The 26,555-nt window shown below is 43.0% G+C and overlaps 2 protein-coding genes across 3 annotated transcripts in view; both read right to left on the bottom strand.

Moving 5' to 3' along the window:
* Positions 1-26,555, bottom strand: part of LOC118401366 (kelch-like protein 25) — a 997,662-nt gene that overhangs the window by 467,184 nt on the left and 503,923 nt on the right. The gene's annotated exons all lie outside the window — the stretch shown is intronic.
* Positions 1-26,555, bottom strand: part of LOC118400862 (NT-3 growth factor receptor-like) — a 321,289-nt gene that overhangs the window by 47,117 nt on the left and 247,617 nt on the right. For both annotated transcript variants that reach the window (XM_052475038.1, XM_052475039.1), the window contains exon 12: positions 5,838-6,026. In XM_052475038.1, coding sequence (XP_052330998.1) covers positions 5,838-6,026 — 189 coding nt within the window. The remainder of the gene's footprint in view (positions 1-5,837; positions 6,027-26,555) is intronic.

The raw sequence follows: 26,555 nt of genomic DNA, 5'->3' as shown, positions 1-26,555 counted from the left end.
TCCCAAATCATAGAAAAAAGAACAGACTGCCCACCCCAACTCACGCCCTGATCATACTAAAACAAAAACAAAGGAACTAAGGTCAGAACGTGACAGCTTGTTGATGCATCATTTATCATGTATCTCTTCAAGTAAAATATTTGTGCATTTCAGTGAAAATATTTCCTATTCTTACTGTATGTAGGTAAATGTGCACTGAACAAAAATATAAATGCAACAATTTAGAAGATTTTACTGAGTTACAGTTCATATATGGAAACCAGTTCATTTAAATGAATAAATACATACAATAATAATTAATTCCCAGTGATTTCACATCACTGGGAGTTAATTATTATTTTATGTATTTATATATCAGAAAACCAGTCAATATCTGGTGTGACCACCATTTGCCTCATCCAGTCCTCTTCAATGGGTGTGCAAAGTTTCTAGATATTGGCGGGAAACTGGAACATGCTGTCGTACAGCTCGATCCAGAGCATCCCAAACGCTCAATGGGTGACATGTTTAGTGAGTATGCAGGCCATGGAAGAACTGGGATATTTTCAGCTTCCAGGAATTGTGCAAAGGTCCTTGCGACATGGGCACTACATTATCATGCTGAAACATGCAGTGATGGTGGAGGATGAATGGCACAACAGCTGGCCTCAGGATCTCTTCACGGTATCTCTGCGCATTAAAATTGGCATCGATAAAATGCTATTGTGTTCATTGTCGGTCAGTTATGCCTGCCCATACCATAACCCCACCATCACCATGGGGCACTCTGTTCACAACGTTGTCCACACAACGCTCACCCACACGACGCCATACATGCTGTCTGCAATCTGCCAATTACAGTTGAAACCGGGATTCATCCGTGAAGAGCAAACTTTTCTAGTGTGCCAGTGGACATTGAAGGTGAGCATTTGCCCACTGAAGTTGGTTATAATTCCAAACTGAGGTCAGGTCAAGACCCTGGTGAGGATGATGAGCACGCAGATGTGCTTCCCTTAGACAGTTTCGGACAGTTTATGCAGACATTCTCTGGTTGTGCAAACCCACAGTTTCATCAGAAATCCGGCTGGCTGGTCTCAGACGAACTCGCAAGTGAAGAAGCCGACGGTGGAGGGCTGGTCGTGGTTACACGTCGTCTGCTGTCGTGAGGCCGGTTGGACTTACTATCAAATTCTCTAAAACAACGTTGGAGACGTCTTATGGGAGAGAATTGAAGATTACATTCTCTGGTGGACATTCCTGCCGTCAACATGCCAATTGCAGTCTCCCTAAAAACGTCTGTGACATCTGTGGCATTGTGTTGTGTGACAAAACTGCACATTTTGGAGTTGCAATTTATTGTCCCCTGCATAAGGTGCAACTGTATAATGACCATGCTATTTAATTAGCTTCTTAATATGCCACACCTGTCAGGAGGATATGTTGGCAAAGGAGAAATGCTCACTAACAGGGTTGTACTATGAACACATTTTGCACAACATTTGAGAGAAATAAGCTTTTTGTGTGTATTGAACATTTCAGGGATCTTATATTTCAGCTCATGAAACATGGGACCAACACTTCACACGTTGCGTTTATATTTTTATTCACTATATATTTCCATTCAAACCCATCTGCATCTAGTATTAAATATAAACCACAGAAATATCTGGTAAAGCTGACAGATGAATTAACAACGGAAGCCACAGGTACGTGCGTGACACTAGATGAAGCCATTGGATTTACTGTTGCAGTAATAGAAATATCAGTGATTATAACCACACAAGGTGATTTCCATGATGGACCTGATTCTTCATCAGCCGCGGCATTCTACTGGCTGAGGGGAACAACACTGTGATTTATGCTCAGACAGAGAAAATAACGACAGCACCCTCGGGGCCATGAATTTCTGCTGGATCTCGCTCTTGCTGTAAATACGTATTAAAATGCCCTGGAGTGAGCTGGGTAAGGTTTGCTGTCGTCTCTGCTAAGAGAAAAGTTAGCATCTTGTTGGTGACATCTTTTGTCTACAGAGAGCTCAAGTGAGTCTTACCTTAATTATATTAGAATAAATCCATTATCACAAACAGACAAAGGGTTATGACTTATCAGAAACCGAAAGGACACATCTTTCCAATATGATAGTCCTGTACTATAACTGTTTGAAGAACATTTATACCCACTTGCACTAAAAGAGGATGATATTCGACGATTGCTGAAAAAAAATATTAAGACATCAAGCATTACATTTTTTTAATTTCACAGTGAATTTCACTGCGCTGTGTAAATTCTCATTGCTTTCTACTCTTCTGATCTCTTGGAGGAAAGAAACCCACATTGTTCAGTGTTGTTTGAAGGAAAGTCAACGAGGATGAAGTAAGTCTGGTTTTTCCTCTCTGCTCATTAATTGGTTGAATATATCTCATTGCCTACTTAAAGTCCATGAGGTCAGCTTTATCTGAGCAGTGTTTCTCTGAGTGTCTGTCTGTTTTGGGTATTTCATTTTGAACAGTCAATGCCTCATTTAGTATATAGCACAACGTGTCATAAAGGGCATTTTTTAACTTAACTGTCATCCCCATTTGATTTGGATCCTAGAGTACTATATAATGAATGATCAATATACTAAATGTTTCTGATATTTTGCTGTACAAAGCCATCACATGCAGAGACACACAGTAGACAGTACAGTACACACACATACACACACACACGAGAACCTGATGGATTGGCTTAAAAGATTCATGCAATGTATAATGTATAACTCCAGCAATGTATTTTTCAGGACTAAATGTGATTTCCTTTTCTCTCATTGGGTCTCCCTTTCGAACCCAGCGAGCCCCGGGAGTCTGGACTATATTGAAGGTGTGTGTGTGTGCAGGTGCAGGTGTGTGAGCTGTGGGACCATTCATTTAGTTAAACATAGCCCTGGTGGTTTTGATGAGAACCGTGGCTGCAGGAGAGTGCCAGTAACTCATCTTAAATTCACATCACGTACTGTAGCATGTCCTCCATCTGACATGACAAATCCTGCTGCTTTACACACCATTCATGATGAGTTTCTCTCTCTACAGCCACCAGGCACTTCTTGATTGTGTATCAGATGGAACAGCGGATATTGGCTTTGCATGCCTCTGTGTGCCTCTATCATTTTTCATCCATTTATCTTTTTTCTCAAAGATTCACGGAAATGTGAACAATTAGTGTCTCGAGAGGATGCAGACCTTTCCAACATTTAGTATTGATCCAATTACAGTTATGATCTCCACTGAGTGTACAAAACATTAGGAACACCTGGTCTTTCCATGACATTGACTGACCAACTGAATCCAGGTGAAAGCTATTATCTCTTATTGATGTCACCTGTTAAATCCACTTCAATCAGTGTAGATGAATGGGGGAGAAAGGTTAAAGAACATTTTTTAAGCCTGAAGACAATTGAGACATTGATTGTGAATGTGTACCATTCAGAGGGGAAAGGGCAAAACAAAAGATTGAATTGCCTTTGAAAGGGGTATCAAGAACTGCAACGCTGCTGAGTTTTTCATGTTCAACAGTTTCCCGTGTGTATCAAGAATGGTCCACCACCCAAAGGACATCCAGCCAACTTGACACAACTGTGGGAGCATTGGAGTCAACATGGGCCAGCATCCCTGTGGAATGCTTTCGACACCTTGTAGAGTCCATGCCTCGGCGAATTGAGGCTGTTCTGAGGGCAAAGGGGGGTGCAACTCAATATTAGGAAGGTACTACAGAATGTTTGTACACTTAGAGTACATTTTCCATGCCAGGTCAGATAAACGTAGCCTGCTGCTACAGAGTAATATCACATTATGTAGCCTAACAGCAAAGGAATGTGTGGTAATAGTAAGATACAGTGCCCGCCATAATTATTGGGACAGTGAAGCATTTCTTCTTCTTTCGGCTCTATACTCCAAAAGTTTGGATTTGAAATCAAACAATGACTATGGGGTTAAAGTACAGACTGCCAGCTTTCATTTGAGGATATCTTAATCCATATCGGGTGAACCGTTTAGAAATTACATCGCTTTCTGTACATAGTGCCCCCATTTTAGGGAAGCACAAGTATTGGGACAAATTCACTTATATTATATAGTTATAATTTATAATTATAACTTATATCAAATATTCAAGTAGTAAAAAGTGAAGTATTTGGTCACATATTCATAGCACACAACAACTGCATCAAGCTTGTGATTTTCTGTTTGTTTTGGTTGTGTTCCAGATGATTTTGTGCAGAATAGAAATGACTGGTAAATAATGTATTGTGTCATTTTGGAGTCCCTTTTTATTGTAAATAAGAATATAATATTTTTCTAAACACTTCCACATTAATGTGGATGCTACCATGATTAAGAAAAAATGTTTCACTGTCCCAATAATTATGGAGGGTAATGTATATAAAATGCTGTACATGGCCAAAGAGACCTGTTAAATGGCTCATGCATAACATAGGACTGAAAGCACCTGCAGAAAAATTAAGCCCTCAGCTACAAATTCCCTACAAAACTCACTCTTTTTCAGATAGACTGATTGGAATTACTGTATGTGTCTATATGGGGAGACACTAAACCAAATCTGTGTTAAAAAATAAAAAGCTGTAGCAGAGATCAAAGCCTTTAATCAATACACAACTTTTGGAACGATAAAAAGAAAACCAATTCAATAGGAAAAAAGAGAACTGCGAATAGAATTGCAAGAGGGGGGAAAGTCAATGTGAGAGACTGCACAGCATTAGTTAACGTAATCAGCTGCTCTTCAGTCTTCTTCAAGGGATGTGAAAATGGGGACATTACTGGGGGTTCAACTTCAAAAGAAATCCAACAGGAGCAACATTTGTGAGCAAACAAAACATATTTAGAGTTAAATGGCGATAAGGAGTTGCTTGGATACACACAACATGGACAATGAGTGAATATAGCAACCGTTATAGTCTGCGTTCAGATGTAGGTTTCTGGAACCCATGAGAGGATGATTCATGAGACACCATCTTCAGAGGCAGATATAAATCAAGACGATTTTACAAAGAAGAATTCCTATACAAGAGAGCCAGTGGAAATGGTTACACTGCCAATGCAGTGTGTAGAGGTAGAAAATAAAGGACATAAATACTGTACATCTTTGGAAAGTCAGTAAATCAAAATCAAGACCATTTTTATTGGTCACATATACATATTTAGCAGTTGTTATTGCGGGTGTAGCGAAATGCTTGTGAGTTTACTGCTGCTCTGGTATCCAAAAGCTCTTTTCAGCTGTATGTAATAACACAAAAAAATGTCTGGGCTAATAATGTAAGAAATAACACACAAAAAAAATGAAATAATGCAAAGTTGCTTAGGAGCTAAAGGCAGAGCTGCCATATCTGTCCACACCATCTTCATAACCAATTCTGAATCATGGTTCTGAAATGGATCATATATAGAGCAACATGGCACTACCTGCAGAGAGTAAACAATACCTTTAAATCCCAAAGAATGAAACATTCCCACAGTCCCAGATTAGGAGGGATCAAGGCAACATGGAAAATTATATGAAACTCACAGGGCCTCATACATGATTTAAGTATGATTTTATCTATATCGTATTAATAAATGTATGTGAAAGATTTAATAAACAATGGTCACATCTACAGTGAAACATTGTGCTGCTTCTCTCTGATATAAAAAATAATAATTTAAAGACTTTTAAGGTAGGCCTAAATAATTTATTTCTGTTTGAAGGGGTACAGAGGGCATCTTGGGCATTTTGGGCCTTGGGCTAACACTAGCCCATGTTGATAGGAACATACAGAGGGATGATAAGAATGACTGTGAATGTCAACAGAGCTGATGTGTACTCACAGGTAGCAGGCTTATTACAGTTGTGTCCGTGTCTGAAGTATTGCGGGTTCTCAATGACAGGGATACGGGTCATCCCGATGACCACAGCATCTGGCCCAGCGTCAAGGGTACAGGGGGTGATGATGCCATGGTTGACATGGTGAAGAGGGCTAGCCGAGTCTTCCTCACCACTGATCACTGCTACTGGTCCTGAGAGATGGAGGGAGAAAAGAGAAGATTCCTTTACCTTATTATCCAATGTATATGAATGTCCAAAGTATTTTGTATTCTGAGAGAGAGAGAGAGAGAGAGAAGAAATAGAGAAGGAAAGGGAATCTGTCAGACAGCCATCAGGCAGAGGTCTGCCACCATACAAAGGATGGTGCATTTTAATCAAAATAGAATGCAGGAGGATAAATCCATGAGCTGGGCCATTCATAATTTATTAATATGTCTGAAAGCAATAAGCATGCAGACTAATTTGTCAGTATAAGAATTATCTCTGTACGGCTCAGCTCGGTTGCCCTCAGAACGCTTTAAGCAATCTAAACGAGCATTAACTGGCTTAGCCTAATTATGAACCCAACAGTCTTTGCTACAATGGCCCTGGGCAACCATTATTCGTAAAATTCAAATCCTCACACAGCCCTCACACAAATCAATGTCCCATTCATCTCACAACTCTACCTCTCCCATCCCATGCTCGCTCTAACCGCTCTGTGCTCCTACTCTGACAGAGGCATGAGAAAACGGAAACAGGCAATAAATGGTAGAGTACATTCTAAAGAATTGTTTGGGGATTGTCAAATATTTAACAGTGTGTTCCTACTAGGCTATGTACAGATTGTGTCTGATCAGGGCAGAACAAGCTCTATTAAATGGATCCAATATAATAGCAGCTCAGTGTACACTCACTGCAAGCTGCCATGCACAACATCCTGGCTTGACAAGCGATCAGGGAAGACAGATCGGATTCATGGATTGGGCTGTTACAGTGACCGTACTACCGCAACATAGGCGGTCACGAGTCATGATGGCAGTAAAACTCCACATGACCTTTTAGTCACAGTAATTAATCTTCCCCAAGCTCTGATGCTGCTGATGGTCATTAGCAGCCTACCAAACTTGCTAACTGCTTGGTACTCAGCACTCTATTGTCCCTCTAATCACTCTGACATAAATGCAAACGTCATGTCGCAAAGTTTCTATAGGCTATGCAATTGTGTGAGAAAACAGAGTGATGGCCTCTATTAAAAACCTCTTATGGCTTAGATCCCGCTAACGGGATCGACATGACAACAGCCAGTGAAAGTGCAGGGCGCCAAATTCAAAACAGATATCTCGATTTAAAATTCCTCAAACATACAAGTATTTTAACCATTTTAAAGTTAACCTGTTAGTCCTATAGGGGCAGTATTTCATTTTTGGATAAAAAGACGTGCCCGTTTTAAGCGCAATATTTTGTCACGAAAAGATGCTCAACTATGCTTGGAATTGATCGTTTTGGAAAGAAGACACTCTTACGTTTCCAGAACTGCAAAGATTTTCACTGTGAGTGCCCTAGAACAAATGCTTCAGGCAAAACCAAGATGTTTGACCGACCAGGAAATGAACAGGATTTCTGAGGCTACGTTTTCCATGATCGCCTTATATGGCTGTGAATGCGACAGGAATGAACGGACACTTTCTCTTGTTTCCCAAGGTGTCTGCAGCATTGTGACGTATTTGTAGGCATATCATTGGAAGATTGACCATAAGAGACTACAATTGCCAAGTGTCCCGCACGGTGTCTGCGTGGAAATTGGTGCGCAAAAGTCAGCTACCAGTATTTTTCCATCCGAATCAGAGAAGAATGCAGGCTTCCAGGGACGGCATTTCAATGAAGAGATATATGACAAAACACCTTGAGGATTGATTCAAACAACGTTTTCCATGTTTCAGTCGATATTATGGAGTTAATTCGGGAAAAAGTTTGACGTGTAGGTGACTGAATTTTCGGTTAGTTTCGGTAGCCAAATGCATAGTAACAAAACGGAACGTTGTGTCCTACACAAGAATCTTTCAGGAAAAACTGGACATCTATGTAACTGAGAGTCTCCTCATTGAAACATCTGAAGTTCTTCAAAGGTAAATTATTTTATGTGATCCCTTTGCTGGTTTTTGTGAATATGTTGCGTGCTAAATGCTAACGCTAAATGCTAAGCTAGCTATCACCACTCTTACACAAATTATTGATTTTCTCTGGTTCTAAAGCATATTTTGAAAATCTGAGACGACAGGATTGTTAAGAAAAGGATAAGCTTGAGAGCAGGCATATTTATTTCATTTCATTTGCGATTTTTAGAAATCGCTAACGTTGCGTTATGGTAATGAGCTTGAGGCTGTAGTAACGCGACCGCATGCGGGGTGGGGCGGACTATGAGGTTAACTTGTTGTTAATCCCACCACAGTGTCCAATTTCAAGAAGGCTTTATGACGAAAGCACACCAAACGATTATGTTAGGTCTGCATCTAGTCACAGAAAAACACAGCCATTTTCAGTTTACTCTGGGCACCTTATTCATCCAAGCTACTCAATATACTTGTAACGGTTCTCTTCTATCTCCTCCTCTGACGAAGAGGTGGAACAAGGATCGGACCAAAATGCAGCGTGATGATGATGATGATGATTCATGATAATTTAATGAAGGAAAAACTATACATGAAGAAACTACAAAATAATGAGAATGAACACCGAAACAGCCCTATCTGGTGCAAACACAAAGACAGGAACAATCACCCACAAAACACTCAAAGAATATGGCTGCCTAAATATGGTTCCCAATCAGAGACAACAATACACACCTGCCTCTGATTGAGAACCACTCCAGACAGCCATAGACTTTACTAGATAACCCCACTAAGCCACACACCCAACAAAACCCCAAGACAAAACACACCACAATAAACCCATGTCACACCCTGGCCTGACCAAATAAATGAAGACAAACACAATATATTACGACCAGGGCGTGACAGAACCCCCCCCCTAAGGTGCGGCCTCCCGGACGCACAGCAAAACAATAGGGGAGGGTCCGGGTGGGCGTCTGTCCATGGTGTGGACGTGGACCCCACACTATTAATGTCTTAATCCCTCCTCCTCGTGTCCTATGATAGTCCACCCTCGCCGCCGACCACGGCCTAGTAGTCCTTACCCAGAACCTCACTGGACTGGGGGCAGCTCGGGACTGAGGGGCAGCTCGGGACTGAAGCAGCTCGGGACTGAGGGGAAGCTCGGGACTGAGGGGAAGCTCGGGACTGAGGGGAAGCTCGGGACTGAGGGGAAGCTCAGGCAGGTAGTTGGATCTGGCAGATCCTGGCTGGCTGGCGGTTCTGGCAGATCCTGGTTAACTGGAGGATCTGGAAGAGTCTGGCTGACTGGCGGATCTGGAAGAGTCTGGCTGACTGGCGGATCTGGAAGAGTCTGGCGGATCTGGAAGTCTGGCTGACTGGCGGAGTCTGGCTGACTGGCGGATCTGGAAGAGTCTGGCTGACTGGCGGATCTGGAAGAGTCTGGCTGACTGGCGGATCCTGGCAGACTGACGGATCTGGCTGCTCCACGCTGACTGGCGGCTCTGGCTGCTCCATGTAGGCTGACAGCTCTGGCGGCTTCTTACAGACTGGCAGCTCCATGCAGACTGGCAGCTCCTTGCAGACTGGCAGCTCCTTGCAGACTGGCAGCTCCATGCAGACTGGCAGCTCTGGCTGCTCCATGCAGGCTGGCAGCTCTGGCTGCTCCATGCAGGCTGGCAGCTCTGGCTGCTCCCTGCAGGCTGGCAGCTCTGGCTGCTCCATGCAGGCTGGCAGCTCTGGCTGCGCTGAACAGGCAGGAGACTCCAGCAGCGCTGTAGAGGAGGAAGGCTCTGGCTGCGCTGAACAGGCGGGAGACTCCGGCAGCGCTGGAGATGAGGAAGGCTCTGGCAGCGCTAGATAGGCGGGAGACTCCGGCAGCACTGTAGAGGAGGAAGGCTCTGGCTGTGCTGAACAGGTGGGAGACTCCAGCAGCGCTGGAGAGGCGAGGCGCACTGTAGGCCTGATGCGTGGTGCTGGCACTGGTGGGACTGGGCTGAGAACACGCACAGGAAGCCTGGTGCGGGGAGCTGCCACCGGAGGGCTGGTGCGTGAAGGTGGTACTGGATAGACCGGACCGTGCAAGCGCACTGGAGCTCTTGAGCATCGAGCCTGCCCAACCTTACCTGGCTCGATGCCCACTCTAGCCCGGCCGATACGAGGAGCTGGAATGTACCGCACCGGGCTATGCACCCGCACTGGGGACACCGTGCGCTCCAAAGTATAACACGGTGCCTGCCCGGTCTCACTAGCCCCCCGGTAAGCACAGGGAGTTTGCGCAGGTCTCCTACCTGGCGTAGCCCTACTCCCTGTGAGCCCCCCCCAATACATTTTTGGGGCTGACTCTCGGGCTTCCGTCCGCGCTGCCGTGCTTATTTCGCCAACTCCATTATCCGATAACCTTCCGCGCACTGCTCCATCGAATCCCAGGCGGGCTCCGGCACTTTCCCTGTGTCGACCGCCCACCTGTCTATCTCCTCCAAAGAAGTATAGTCCATACTCTTATAGTCCAAACCGTACTCCTCTTTGGGCTGCTCCTGTTGCCTCTTCTCCTGCTGCACCTTGGGGCGGCTACACTCCCCTGGTTTAGCCCAGGGTCCTCTCCCGTCGAGGATTTCCTCCCATGTCCAGAATTCTTTATTACGTATCTCCTGCTGCCGCTGTTGCTTCCCCTGCTGCTCCTGCCTGTTGACACGCCGCTTGGTCCAGTTGTGGTGGGTGATTCTGTAACGGTTCTCTTCTATCTCCTCCTCTGACGAAGAGGTGGAACAAGGATCGGACCAAAATGCAGCGTGATGATGATGATTCATGATATTTTAATGAAGGAAAAACTATACATGAAGAAACTACAAAATAATGAAATGTGAAAACCGAAACAGCCCTATCTGGTGCAAACACAAAGACAGGAACAATCACCCACAAAACACTCAAAGAATATGGCTGCCTAAATATGGTTCCCAATCAGAGACAACGATACACACCTGCCTCTGATTGAGAACCACTCCAGACAGCCATAGACTTTGCTAGATAACCCCACTAAGCCACACACCCAACACCCCACAAAACCCCAAGACAAAACACACCACAATAAACCCATGTCACACCCTGGCCTGACCAAATAAATGAAGACAAACACAATATATTACGACCAGGGCGTGACAATACTGCCCCCAGACCACTCCAGGTCATTTATAAGTCTATGCTAGGTAAAGCTAGGCCTTATCACAGTTCACTGGTCACGATAACAACACCCACCCATAGCACACATTCCAGCAGGTATATCTCACTTATCATCCTCAAAACCAACACCTCATTTGGCCGCCTTTCCTTCCAGTTCTCTGCTGCCAGTGACTGGAACAAATTGCAAAAATCGCTGGAAACTTTTATTTCCCTCACCAACTTTAAACATCAACTATCTGAGCAGCTAACCGATCGCTGCAGCTGTACATAGTCCATCTGTAAATAACCCACCCAATCTACCTACCTCATCCCCATACTGTTTTTATTTTGTTTACTTTTCAGCTCTTTTGCATACCAGTATCTCTTCTTGCACATCATCATCTGCTCATTTATCACTCCAGTGTTAATCTGCAAAATTGTAATTGTTGCCTACCTCCTCATGCCTTTTGCACACACTGTATATAGACTTTATTTTTTTCTACTGTGTCATTGACTTGTTTATTGTGTTATTGGCTTGTTTATTGTTTACTCCATGTGTAACTCTGTGTTGGTGTCTGTGTCACACTGCTTTGCTTTATCTTGGCCAGGTCGCAGTTGCAAATGAGAACTTGTTCTCAACTAGCCTATCTGGTTAAATAAAGGTGAAATATAAAAAAAATTAAATAACAGAACTCATATGGCAGGCAAAAACCTGAGAAAAAAATCCAACCAGGAAGTGGGAAATCTGAGGTTTGTAGTTTTTCAAGTCATTGCCTATCAAATATGCAGTGGGGGGGGGACACAGCTAGGCCAGCAACATATACGTTGAAACGATGGTTAACTTACAAATGTGTGTGTGTATAGGCATGGTGTTTTATTTGGCTACACTTCCAATGAAGTAGCCTCATAGGCCTAGGCATATTATCTTATTAATGTACGTCACAAATTGTGTGGAGTAGGATTGCGTGTCCCTGTTGGTCTCAAAGGCTGCCTCCAAACCTCTGTCATGGACCTTGCATAGCCACGGGGCCGGGGGGCAGTGGTTTGGGTAAAGCCCCATCTAAGAAAGTCATTTTAAGTTCCACAATTATATCCTAACAGCCAACAGGTCTAGCCTCCAGTCTATAAGGTAAACAATTGTTAGCCTAAGTTTGCGGTATAGCTGAGACAATACAGTTGATGTCGGAAGTTTACATTTTCAACAGCTACACTAATTTCTTGTTAACAAACGATAGCTTTTGCAAGTCGTTTAGGACATCTACTTTCAGTATGACACAAGTCATTGTTCCAACAATTGTTTACAGACAGATTATTTCACTTATAAATCCATGTATCACAATTCCAGTGTATCAGAAGTTTACATACACTAAGTTGACTACGCCTTTACACAGCTTGGAAAATTACAGAAAATGATGTCATGGCTTTAGCAGCTTCTGCTAATTAACATAATTTGAGTCAATTGAAGGTGCACCGGTGGATGTATTTCAAGGCCTAACTTAAAACTCAGTGCCTCTTTGCTTGACATCATAGGAAAATCAAAAGAAATCAGCCAAAAAATGTGTAGACATCCACAAGTCTGGTTCATCCTTGGGAGCAAATTCCAAATGCCTGAAGGTACCACGTTCATCTGTACAAACAATAGTATGCAAGTATAAACACGATGGGACCACTCAGCCATCATACCGCTCAGGAAGGAGACGTGTTCTGTCTCCTAGAGATGAACATACTTTGGTGCGAAAACAGCAAATCAATCCCAGAACAACAGCAAAGGACCTTGTGAAGATTCTGGAGGAAACAGGTACAAAAGTATCTATATCCACAGTAAAACGAGTCCAATATCGACATAACCTGAAAGGACGTTCAGCAAGGAAGAAGCCACTGCTCCAAAACCTCCATAAAAAAGCCAGACCACGGTTTGCAACTGCACATGGGTACAAAGATAGTACTTTTTGGAGAAATGTCCTCTGGTCTGACGAAACAAAAATAGAACTGTTTGGCCATAATGACCATAATGGCCATGTTTGGAGGAAAAATGGGGATGCTTGCAAGATGGAGAACACCATCCCAACCATGAAGCACGGGGGTGGCAATATCATGTTGTGGAGGGGCTTTGCTGCATGAGGGACTGGTGCACTTCACAAAATAGATGGCATCATGATCACAACATAGATGGCATCATGAGGATGTAAAATTACGTGGATATATTGAAGCAACATCTCAAGACATCGGTCAGGAAGTTAAAGCTTGGTCGCAAATGGGTCTTTCAAATGGACAATGACCACAAGCATACTTAAAAAAAAGTTGTGGCAAAATGGCTTAAGGACAACAAAGTCAATGTATTGGAGAGGCCATCACAAAGCCATGATCTCAATTCCATAGAAAATGTGTGGGCAGACCTGAAAAAGCGTGTGCGAGCAAGGAGGCCTACAAACCTGACTCAGTTACACCAGCTCACCCAACTTATTGTGGGAAACTTGTGGAAGGCTACCCAAAACTTTTGACCCAAGTTAAACAACATAAAGGCGATGCTACCAAATACTAATTGAGTGTATGTAAACTTTTGACCCACCGGGAAAGTGATGAAAGAAATAAAAGCTGAAAAAAATAATTCTCTCTGCTATTATTCTGACATTTCACATTCTTAAAATAAAGTGGTGATCCTAACTGACCTAAGACAGGGAATTTTTACTCAGATTAAATGTCAGGAATTGTGAAAAACTCAGTTTAAATGTAGTTGGCTAAGGTGTATGTAAACTTCCGACTTCAACCATAGCCTTTAACAGAGATGATGCCCCTTATTTTTGGGATAACCTTCCTTCCTCCCATCCTTGAAGACATCACCGATAGCTGGGTAGTGAAAAGAGTTATTATGCTAGGCTACCAACCTAGTCATGTCACATCAGTGATATTTCTTTATAGCCTATATAACCTATCATCATTTATCTAATTGGCCTATATTTAGATCAATGATTATTTCAAGAAAAGGTTAATCCATCTATGAATATATCCAAACAGCATCCAGGAGTGGTCCTTGAGTTGCCTCTCCTCCTATAGACCCATGCGTAAAACCCCTGCTTCACTGTAAAGTCCTCCCGAAGCCTCGGCCTATAATATACTTTCACTTGCCAACTGTAATGTACAATCAGCTTACTGGTTAGGGTTCTCAATCTAGTGGGCCACTATAGGTTTATAATGGGCTGCAAAATATTTGTTTGTAGTGAATTTAGAGAAGCAGCTTGACATGGGACACATGCACACACAGCCCCCAGGCTCAAGGATCCCAAGGTCATTTGTTAAATTGGGTGTGCTCACGTAGCATACTAGCCTATAGTTGTTAGAAGAATAGTTACCATAAGGGGGAAATACTAAATGTTAGTAAAGCACCATGGATAAGGTCATTAATAGTTTCCATTAGGCACAGATTTGTTTGCAGCGTGTTCGCCTAGGCTACGTTGTAAATAACCCAGAGGGCAGATTGCCGGGGACTCAACCCAGTTCTCTTCACATTCAATGACAGTGCCATTCAAGTATTTTGTCTGTGCTCATAATGCACCATGACCGTTAGAAGAGTGTATGCCTATAGTCTAAAATTGATAAGTGTGAGTGATCAGTGACGCCTGTTTGAACGAGTGTATTAGATCATTAGATTGATGGCCATTAGTTTGTCCCTACTTTTCCCCACCCAAACACACACACACACACAGCTGCATACACACACTAGCATACACACACAACCTGCCCATCTCTACCTATGTATGTAACCACGGTTCCTCCTTCTGAAAATAATCTGTGGCTCAAACTTTTCCAGGTTCTAATACATAGAATAATATTGTCATTATGTGCTAAAAGTGAAAGGATTTCCTTCTTACTAATGCCATTTCTAAAGTATAGTATCACCGGGTAATCTGCCGGAATTTTAACAGTGTTAATCTTGAAATATAACTGAGACTTTATTCTCAAAATTAAAATTTTAGTTTATTCTCAAAATTTTATTTGGAGTTCATTCTAAAAATATTGCCACTTTATTTAAAATATATTACCACTTTATTCACAAAATATTGTGACTTCATTCACTTTATTCTCAAAATATTGCCACTTTATTATCAAAATATTGCCACTTTTTTAAAGCACTATCGTGCAAAAAATATAGTCCAAATATCATCAATCGTTGCTGTTTATTACATTTTTCTCTTCACTTGACCCTAATACTCTTCCGTATACAGCATAGAGTGAAAACAACAACAAACTCTATTATACAGCTGCCAAAAGTTCTGCAGGAAAATAATAATATTGTCAGGAACAATTTTGGTTATCAACATGCACTGTAAGTGATATCCATATTCTTTCACAATGCAACATCCATCATGATTTGCTCTCAATTCAAGACACGGACACACAGACTATTTAATGAAGTACATTTTCTCAGTAACTTCCACCATAACTTGCAACTGATCTAATCACTGACACACAAACAACAGACTGGGTGCCATCTATCTCAGATAACTGAATATCTTCCACAACAAGCCCTAATCCTGACAATACCCAGAAAGTCCCACAATAAAATCAGCATCATTAACGGATGAACCTGGATACTGCTGTATTAAATCAAACAGTGCTGAGGGTTTGAGAAGGACGTCATGCTATAAAAGTGTAAATCAGCTCAGGGGAGGCCTGTGGAGAAGGGTGTATCTCATCTCTCTGAGTTGTTTACTCAAGCAAAGCCCCTCTCTGCAGCTCAAACAAATGTGATTACTGTAGGAGCTGCCCATGGCGTCTGCGATGCAAAGCCTGTGGTAACACAAAGGCAACTCAGCTGAACTGCCACTGGATTGGTTCCTGTTGAATTGTATTCAAGTAGTGACTCAGGAAGCGGAAGGAAACAGAGCAGCTAAAAATACAATATTTATTGGATGCCCAAGTTGAAACCTTGTATTTGCTTTTTATGACTCATTAAACAATCACACAATCAAACAAAGAGCTGTCAAATGAATCAACGTACAAAATAAATTATTCTACTGTAACCACCCTCACTTCCATGAACTCTTTCTATAGTGATAATGGTTCACACTGAGTGTACAAAACATTAAGAACACCTCCTATTCTTGAGAATCAGACCATTGTTGGCATCTGAAGCACTTTAAGGTCTAATGGGCGGGGCTACATTCTGGTGTACCAAAAATGAAGGAAAATGTCTTTGCACATTGTGTGAATCTCTTTCAGAACATGAAAATTCCAAATTGAACACACACTTATTATGGATTATGAATGTATTCTTATAGTGCACTGTAGCAAATCAGTTCAGTTCAGTACAGTACAGCTGTAAGCTGTGATGAACAATGGTTAAAACACATAATATGCACATTTCAAAACAGAATTGATCCATACATGATCCATACACGATTAATACATGATCCATTTTCAAGATATGTAATGGACATCTTTCATAAATACTTTTTACCTTTAGGATCTGTGGCTATATATCAGGCGTCTTCAACCCTATTCCTGGAGAGTTACCCTCCAGTAGGTTTAAACTCCAACCTTTTTCCTGGAGAGCCACCCTCCTCTGAATCAGAGAGGTGCAGGGGGCTGCCTTAACTTCTTATGGCTGGGGGCAGAATTGAGTAGGTTGAATGAATAAGGTGCCCAGAGGTGCCCAGAGTAAACTGCCTGCTACTAGTCCCAGTTGATAATATATGCATATTATTAGTATATTTGGATAGAAAACACTCTGAAGTTTCTAAAACTGGTCATGTTGCACTTCCTAATGCTTCCACTAGATGTCAACAGTCTTTAGAAACTTGTTTGAGGCTTCTACTGTAAAGAAAAGGCTCATAAGGGCTCTTTGAGTCAGTGTTCTGGCAGAGTGCCACAGGCTCGTGACGCTAGTTCACGTGAGAGGTAGCTCTTGTTCCATTGCTATTCTACAGAAAAAGGACATTATTGAAGATTTATGTTAAAAACATCCTAAAGATTGATTATTGATATCGTTTGACATGTTTCTATGGACTGTAACGGAACTTTTTGACATTTCGTCTGCTCCTAGTGAACCCGCTTCGTGACTTTGGATTTGTTTACAAAACACGCTAACAAAAGTAACTATTTGGACGTAAATGATGGACATTATCGAACAAAACAAACATTTATTGTGGAACTGGGATTCCTGGGAGTGAATTCTGATGAAGATTATCAAACGTAAGGCAATATTTATAATGCTATTTCTGACTAATGTTGACTACACAACATGGCAGGTATCTGTATGGCTGGTTTGGGCTCTGAGCGCCATACTCAGATTATTGCATGGTGTGCTTTTTCCGTAAAGTTTTCTGTTGTTTTGAATTTGGCGCCCTGCACTTTCACTAGCTGTTGTCATATCGATCCTGTTAGTGGGATCTCAGCCCTAAGAAGTTTTAACCGACATCCACGAACAGTGGGTTAACTGAGCCACCCTCCTGTAGATTTTAACTCCAAACCTGTTCCTGGAAAGACACCCTGCCGTAGGTTTTCGCTGCAACCCCAGTTGTAACTAACATGGTTCAGTTTATCAACCAGCTAACAATTAGAATAAGGTGTGCTAGATTACTGTCACATGGAATGACGCTGGAGAGACGAAGAAGGTACGTGGAGTAAAACATTCAATAAATAACGGACATGGAACGAGACAGGAACAACGTCAGCAAACAGGCTGAGGCCTGACGTGGGATGGGCGCCATCTGAGCCAACTGGGGCAAGGAAACCTCTCGAGCCAGCTCGGGCGTGAAAGCCCGACGAGCTGGCTAGGCAACCCCGGTTTCATTGGTGGCAACCCAGAGCCGACGCCACCATACCAACCGGAATGCCAGTACTCCCCGATGCTTCGTGTGATGGCTTCTGCATTCTGTCACATGAATGACGCTGGAGAGACGTTGCAGGTACAGGGAGTAAAACATTTAATAAATAACGGACATGGAACGAGACAGGAACAGCATCAGCAAACAGGTAACACGAAAAAAAGATAATCAATGCAGAAGCGGGGAACAGAGCTGGGAACTGACAAATATAGGGGAGGTAATAATAGGTGATGAGTGAGTCCAGGTGAGTCCAATATCACCGATGCGCGTGACAAGGGAAGGCAGGTGTGCGTAATGGATGATAGGAGTGCGTGATGCAGGGCAGCCTGGCGCCCTCAAGCGCCAGGGGGAGGGAAGAGCGGGGACAGACGTGACACTAACAGTTGGAGTGGAAACCTACAGGATGGTAGCTCTCCAGGAACAGGGTTGGAGATCCCTGCTATATGCAGTACTGTATGAGCTTTTGGCTGCTAGATGACCACTTCTGCTAATTAGGTCATTTAAAATGCCTTTTTCTTTCTTCCCTTAATTGGAAAGGTCATACCATAACTCCTGACAGAAGTATCAAAAGAATACAGGTAAATGCTATGAGGACTCTTACCAAGGTAAAGACTTCAATTCTATATTCCTTTCAACATCATGCTTTCAAAATCTTAGCTAGCAAGCTAGCTGTCGTCATCATCAAGTCGACAATCTACTGGAAAATCCTTTTCGATCCTTGTCATATGAAGAGAAATAATGAAGAGAAATTATAGATAAAACGTATCAGTGCTCTTCGGCCATTGGAATATAAACATTTGTCACGACTTCTCCCGAAGTCGTTGCCTCTCCTTGTTCGGGCGGTGCTCGGCGTTCGACGTCACCGGTCTTCTAGCCATCATTGATCCATTTTTCATTTTCCATTGGTTTTGTCTTGTCTTCCCACACACCTGGTTTCAATCCCATTCATTACCTGTTGTGTATCTAACCCTCTGTTGCCCCTCATGTCTTTGTCAGAGATTGTTTATTGTCAGTGTAGTGTTTTTTGTATAAGGTGCTTGACGGGTCTTCGTACCCATATTTGTTTATATTAATTTCTCTATTTAGTGTTATGGACCATGTTACTTGGACATTTATTAAAAGACTCCATTTTACACTCTGTTTGACTCTCCTGCGCCTGACTTCCCTGCCACCTATACACATATATCTGACAACATTACACAACAAGTTGGAAATCGCAAATTCCACAATGAGTGGTTTGGAAGGAATCAGTGGCTAACTGCAAGCATTGCAAAGCAATCACTAGCCTGCTATTCAGTGGAGTGGGTGTGTGGACCCAAGTCTGGGTTCAAGCTTAAAAGGATAAACATTCAACATCGGCCATGCTGTCAATCCAGCATGACTCCTGCCATGCTCAAAACAACTGGAAACTCGGAACGGAGAAATCTCAGACAACTGGGAACTATGAAAAAATTAGCACCGAAAATGAGCACGCTTTGAACAGTCATCCAACTCTGAATTTCAAGTCGGGAACTCGGGCCTCTTTCTAGTGGTCCGACCTGAAGATCACTGACGTCATCATGATTCAACCTTGTTTTTATGACAAAATTTGATCATGAAGGACCTTCCTGTTCAAGTGAGCACAGCACACCTAGGCGAGTCCAAAAATGTATTGTATGCTGCTGCATAAATTATGTAATATGCCAGGGAGATATGTATACTGTAGCTAAGAAAGTAATACTAAGTGCATGTTGTGTAGTAAGCTGTTAGTAGTCCATGTGCCTCACCCCTCATCATTTTGCAGACTGTTCTGACTTGGTGGTGCAAATGAAGCCTATAGCCTATTTAAGAGAACGTTCCTTTCTGAATTTTGACTCTGTACATTTCAAAAGTGCTTAGTTATATTGACTACGTCCGTCCTAGCTCCCTCATTAATGTCTTAAATCGAAATTACGGATTGCCTTTTATCCGCTCGTTGTCCCCTTGTGCCATAGTTTGTACATATCAATTGTCATTAGAAACCACATTTGTTTAAGCAAGTCAGCCATATCAGCTATGTTTTTTTAAAGACAGTAAATGAGACTGAATTAACTGTTTGGCTGTCAGACAAGGCTTACCTCAGGTATAGCTGTGGTAAGGTGTTGGGACTGCTAGTAGCACTCTGCTGTTGGGACAGCTTTATGTAGGCCCTAACAGTTTGCCTTTATAGTGTAATTAATGTATTATTTTGTGTTGTGTTGTGGCTTTCTTTGCTGTCATGCATCCCCCAAAAATTGGGGGAGTTTGTCCCACCAAGATTTACATGCTAAAATCGCCATTGTATACATTGAATGATAAAAAAATAACATACTGTACATTAGTCAGTCCCTTCATTTAGCTCTCTTTTAGAGGCCCGCATCAATAAAAGTGCTTGTATCAATTTAACTAAGTGGCTGAACGGTGAATGAATTGTGAGCCTTCATGATGAATTCATACTAAGGCAATACATTTTCTCTTTATTTCTGTCATCCCTCTATCCTGTCTCCCCCTTAGATGCTATGGGTATGTGTAGATTGTAGTGAATATGAGATGCTACTTCTATACTGCTTTTAGGAAAACTATATTATGGAAATGGTGACATCAACTCAACTCCACTGCTTTTTACTTCACTGTGAATAGCACCTTCCAGATGATCTAAACTTCAAATAACCCAATACTATGCCTTTTCAACGGAAAAGGTTCCTTCATCAGCCCTGAGCATTACATAAAGCACTTCGAAAACATATTTCAAAGATGAATACTTTCTTCTAACATGTATAGCTTCAAGGCTAATCCTAGTTATTGCCAAAAAGGAAACATAATTTTTAAACTCTTTCTTCTTATTCAACTGAAGAACAAAGCCAATTTAATAAGATACTGAGATGGCCGGCAGAGAGCCAAGTGTTTCCTGGCAAGAGATGGACTGGAGGAGGGAGAGGAGGAGGATAAAGATGGAGGGGTGGAGGAGAGGGACGGGGTAGGGGGAAGGGCCGTAGGGCCCAGGGCAGGAAGTGTCAGATAAACGATGGACCGCTGGGACTGTCAACTCAGGGACATTTCCCCAGACCACACACAGCATGTCCCCAGCAGGCACAGAGAGAAGAGAGAGAGAAAGATGGATTCACAACAAGCACCCAACCACCACATTGCATTCGCACAACACACCAGTGAACCGCAACTTTAAATCGGTTTCTATTTTCTGTCCTAAATCTTAAAATAACATCCTTTGCTTCTAGCTATGTTTTCTTAGTTTGACTCCTGAAAGCAGATTTGTATGTAGTATAAATTGATTCACATGTCTGTGTTTGGTTTTCCTGACAGTAACTGTCAAACAAAGATGGTGTTAAGCTTGAATGCATCTTCAATCCATGTAAATGAGCATGTAGAAATCTTTTTTCAGACACTTTCTCTCCCTCACCTCTGTTAATTATAAACCTAAAATAACACAGAGCACACAGAGAAATATAAATCAACACATCGTTAATACATACATATATAGTATCAGCACAGACTCCCTCACAGCACTGCTGAAGGAAACCTAACTGTCAGGTAGAGGTTAGAGTAGAGAAGAGTCGTAAAGGTTCAATCAAAGTGAAAAAGAATGATGCGGCTCAGGTGACTTGGAGTAAACACAGTCAAAAAGAGAGAGGGCGAGGCATTGACAGGCCCGGTCTCACAGTAAATGAGGTGACTATGGTAAGTCATGACTCTGAGGTTTGGTATTGGACCTGAGCGCTCCACTGCGTCTCTCTACTGCTTCATGAATCCATTAACAGCGGAGATTTGGCGCCCGTCGCCATGGAGCCAAGCTGTTCATCACAGTGTACATGTGACACAAGAAGGAGATGGAGCACAGTGACAGGGAACAACTTAAACACTCCACATGAACTTTCCAAAATACCCTGCTAAACCTCATTAACATGTTTCTCTCAACTAAACCTTGGCATGAAGCCCCCACACATACTCATCCAAAACGCAGGGACAATGAGATAATGACGATTCATTTTAATCAACAGCACTGCAACAAAAGAACAAGGGGATATAACAGCCAACAATGATCTGTCCTCTGGTAGTTATATAGCATTAACTGTAGGACATTGTGACGTCCTCTGTCTATTTTTCCCCTTCCACAAGTTGTGACAAACTGTGACAAAATGCCCCAGGCATAAAGGTAGTCAATTTTACGGCCCTAAGTAAGTAGGCTGTGGGATATTTATGGCCCAGTCACAACAGACAATGTGTATTTTGTATAGCTGAATAAAAGTGCTTGGAGAGAGGTGAGGGGAAGAGAAAGACAGTGCCTCAGCAGCCTAGCCTGGGGGGACAGGCGAAGGGCCAAAGGCAATCGACAGAGGCCATCCTCTACAGAAATAAATCAATCACCTCCTATTGTCCAACACACCTGACCCAACACCCCCACGCACCAGCCACGAGCCACCAAGCAGCAGCCACCAGCCACCAGCCATCAGCCAACTGATCTTCAAGGTTTATTTGTTTTGGTTGGTGTTTGTCTGTGTGTGTGAGAGTGTGTGTGAATGAAAGTGGTATTGCATGAGTGTGTTTGTGTGTGAGAGAATATTTACTGTGTGACTGTGCAGGTTTTCAATTTCGACAAAGCTTCACTTATTGCTGTTCATTATAGCACACGTGCCAACTCCAAGTTCAATAGGTAAGAAAGGCATCATTGTATGGTAAACTGTCAAGGCCAACAACACCATTTGAATCAGAATCTAATTTCTAAAAAAGTATATTGTGTATTGTATTGTCTATAAATTGAGAAGAATGAATTGATAGAGTGTATCTGTGGTTCTCACAGAGTCACATTCCTCCATTAATAGGCTGTTTAACCTCACAGCAGAAGACTTGTTGTGTGAGAGCCTTTCTTAGGGACCACACAGCATTGTAGCACAGGGACTCTATTCATGAAAGATGCACTGCATCACAAACCAAGGTTAACATGCCATCGAGGCTAGGGCACTATTCTACTATGAAAAACATTGTGCCATGAAGTGCTTAGCAACCAAGAATAGAATGGGTGAGGACAGCTTTTCTAATGGGAGAACCTTGCTAAGTCAATGCATTGAAAGTGAGTTGTCCAGCGGCATTGGAGACAGTGAGCTGAGACCCAAAACCATGACTCAGAGGAGGGGTCTTAGCTGGAGCAGGGCCAGGGCGGCTAGAGTCACACACAGCATCGTACTCAAAAAAGCCATACTGTAAACGTAAGATAGACTTAGACTTTTTTTGTAAATCTTGCATTTACAATAATGCACTATTTATGTGAAAGTTGAAGTTACGAGCTCATATCTCATGCTCCTAGCATCCTAACAAAACCTGAGTCTGACAACCCAAAAGACACAAATAAACTTAAGTTCCGAGAGAGACAGTATCTGCATGTGTTTCAAATATAAAGGATAGTATATGTATGCCTACTGTGTAATAATAAACACATGACCATAATACACGCACAAACATACAACAAGATTTGTCTCCACCCGGCAAAGGAATAATCTAGACAAAATCTGCATTCCCATTCTCCATCCCTTACCAATTCCTCTTACAGCACAACAAATAACACAATCAAGTCGACAACATCGTCCACAATCGTTGATAAAAGCGTCAGTCATGAAAGGGGGAGTGGGATTAAAACAGGAACAGTTTTGACCATGGTGACTAATGCTACCTGCTAAATAGTACAAATCATGTGACCAGGCTGAGTCAAACATCTATAATCACACAGGAATTGAGCCAGCAGCACATTTCATTGCATTCTACTTGAGGGGATTCATCCATTCCACTCTGCTCATTAAGTTCTCTGACCCCAGCCCAGCAGACCAGCCTGCTTGGCCCTCACCAGAGGGGGCGGCCGGGTTTTACACCCCCCTCAGAGAGTTACCCTGGGTACTTTGAAACACTGCTGTTTACATTCAGCATGTTTAGCCAGACTAAGCTGTTAAAACCATAAGAAAATATAAATCGTATGTCTGCCAATATTATAACAACCTTTACCAGTGATTATCGTGTTAAATCCCAACAGCCTTCTTCATTTTCTCTTTCCTTTCTTTTCTCCAGCCATGCAGGCTGTGTCTGAAAATCACGTCACTGTAAGAGGACAGTCTCTGTGGAGTAGCGACACCCGTTGGCCATGCCTCATGTCACAGCACCGCGCCCGGTCCAACAGACCTCATCCCTCCCTCCTCTCCTATCCCCTCATGCAATGCTATCCCGAGCTGGAGGAGAGGGCTGTAAATCAAAAAGAGGAGTGACAGCCACACACATCCATCATCCATCATCCACCATCCATCATCCACCATCCATCATCTATCATCCACCAGCCATCATCCATCATCCATCATCCATCATCATCATTCATCATCCAACATCCATCATCCACCATCCATCATCCACCATCCATCATCCATCATCCACCATCCATCGCACAAGAAAAACATTTCCCTGATTGTGTGCTGCGGCAAGGCGGCGGTGGGCGTTGCCAGTGGCAGGTGTTCAACAACTCCTGCATGCTAATGACCTGGCTTCCCCAGGCTACAGTATAGAGCACAGATAGAGCCAGAACGAGGAAGGGGCAGGGGAAGGGTTCTGGGGGCCCATTCATTATTAAAAGACCCAGCTGGGGGACAGGAGAGAGGAGTGGAGGGTGGAGGGGGTATCCATGCACTGTTATTGAATGCTGGCCATTATTAATTTACCTTTATAACCAGCATGGGGGCGAGAGGCCATGGGTTGAGAATGGAGGAGGATGGGGTAAGGGGGATTACAATACCTGAACGAAGGCCAGTGTTCAATCAGATGTCCATGGTGTACACTTTCCTCCTTCAAATCTCCCCTATCCATCTCTTTTATCATATATTCTCCCTCACTCTCTGACTTCCTCTCTTCCCAGTCTTCTTCTCTTTCTGTTTCTGCACTCCCTTCCCTACTTGCCCTTTTCTTTCCACATGTCATAGCCTCTCTCCTGTGGCAGCTGCATGGCCAAATGAATACAGATTCTGTGTCTGGTCTCAACAGGACTGTGGTGTGGGCAGTGGGAGAGTGGCTGATTGGACAGCACGCTCACTGGGGTAACAAACATATATGCACCCTGCCTCAGCGCACAGCTCCTCAGAGTCACCCCTCATATCTCTCCCTGTACGGCATATGTTCCACTGTGGAGCCTCATCTCAGCCTTTGTGGAAGGCAGACAGCAGAACACATTAACAGGGGGAAGCACGCCTGTCAGAGTGCTCTGCCACACCAATGCTCTGCTACATAAGGAAGAAAGATTGAGGCATCGTGTCATTTTACACACCACCCAGTCATGTGTGCCTATTAGTAGGACCTACACTGTCTGTCTGCGACGGTAAAGGCTTGTGTCTACAATGAACATCCTGGTTTGCCTATATGAACTGTGATACTTTCATAGTTCATTCTGCAGTTTGTATCTTTGGTGAGTTTGCATGTCAATTAAAATGTAATGCAACGATAAAGGTTATTCATCATGCAAGGTTAGATTAGAGAAACAATCCATGAGCAACGTGATAACATGCCCTCATGTGCTTTCAAAGAGCGAAATATCACAATAAGTGTGTTGTGTGCACGCGCATACACGCCTGTGTATGTGAAGGTGTTGTGAGTGTCCTCTCTGTGCTCGGACAGTTCCAGTGTTGTGTGATGTATCAGAAACAGTACTGGCCAGACAGAGCAATCAAAGCAGACAGTAAACTGTTGAGACAGGTCAAGGTTTTTCATTTCAAAGCCATCAGCGTATTAAGACTGACGTGCCCTTTGCTTTCCCTCGCCATCCCCTGACTCCTCCCTGTAACTGGTTTACTGGAAAAACCAGGAAAAGTGATGCCAGCGCAGTGACAGAAGAGGCATGCAGTAAGACATTAGACAACAAACAACTCCCCTTCCTCCCCGGGAGGGTGTCTCTCTCTGTCTGTTGACGTGGCGGTGCCAAGTGAGGACATGATGACTGTTGTTGTTTTCCATTTACAATGAATTCATTTGTCACCATAACATGGAACAAGGCTTGGAAATGGAGAACGTTCCCATCCAGAGACTACCAGTGGTCCTTTAATCTGTAAATCAGTCACTGTCAGTGGGGTTCTCTAACTCTCACACTGGGCCTATGCAGTACGCCCCTTCAATCACGACAGTCAGAAACAGACATATAGTCTGACACAGGGAACACACAATGTTGACGAAACCTTGTTAGCACCCAGAGCCACAGCAGCAGACAGGAATGCTCCAACGCTGTATTGCAGAATGGCAGGCACAGCGTATGTCACATAGGGCCTCTGTGTGATGGGTGGACATGGCTGGATTAGGCCTGGCTTGCAGAGAGAATTCCAATTGATCCCAAAAGTGTTCGATGGGGTTGAGGTCAGGGCTCTGTGCAGGCCAGTCGAGTTCTTCCACACTGATCTCGACAAATAATTTCTGTATTAACCTTGCTTTGTGCACGGGGTCAATGTCATGTTGAAACAGCAAAGGGCCTTCCCCAAACTGTTGTCACAAAGTTGGAAGTACAGAATGTAATTCTATGCTGTAGCATTAAGAATTCCCTTCACAATGTCATGCTGGAACAGGAAAGGGCCTTCCCCAAACTGTTGCCACAAAGTTGGAAGCACAGAATGTAATTTTA

The sequence above is a fragment of the Oncorhynchus keta genome, chromosome 22, assembly GCF_023373465.1.
Source record: "Oncorhynchus keta strain PuntledgeMale-10-30-2019 chromosome 22, Oket_V2, whole genome shotgun sequence".
In the NCBI taxonomy this organism is placed as follows: Eukaryota; Metazoa; Chordata; class Actinopteri; order Salmoniformes; family Salmonidae; genus Oncorhynchus; species Oncorhynchus keta.
This window is presented reverse-complemented; position numbering and strand designations above follow the sequence as displayed.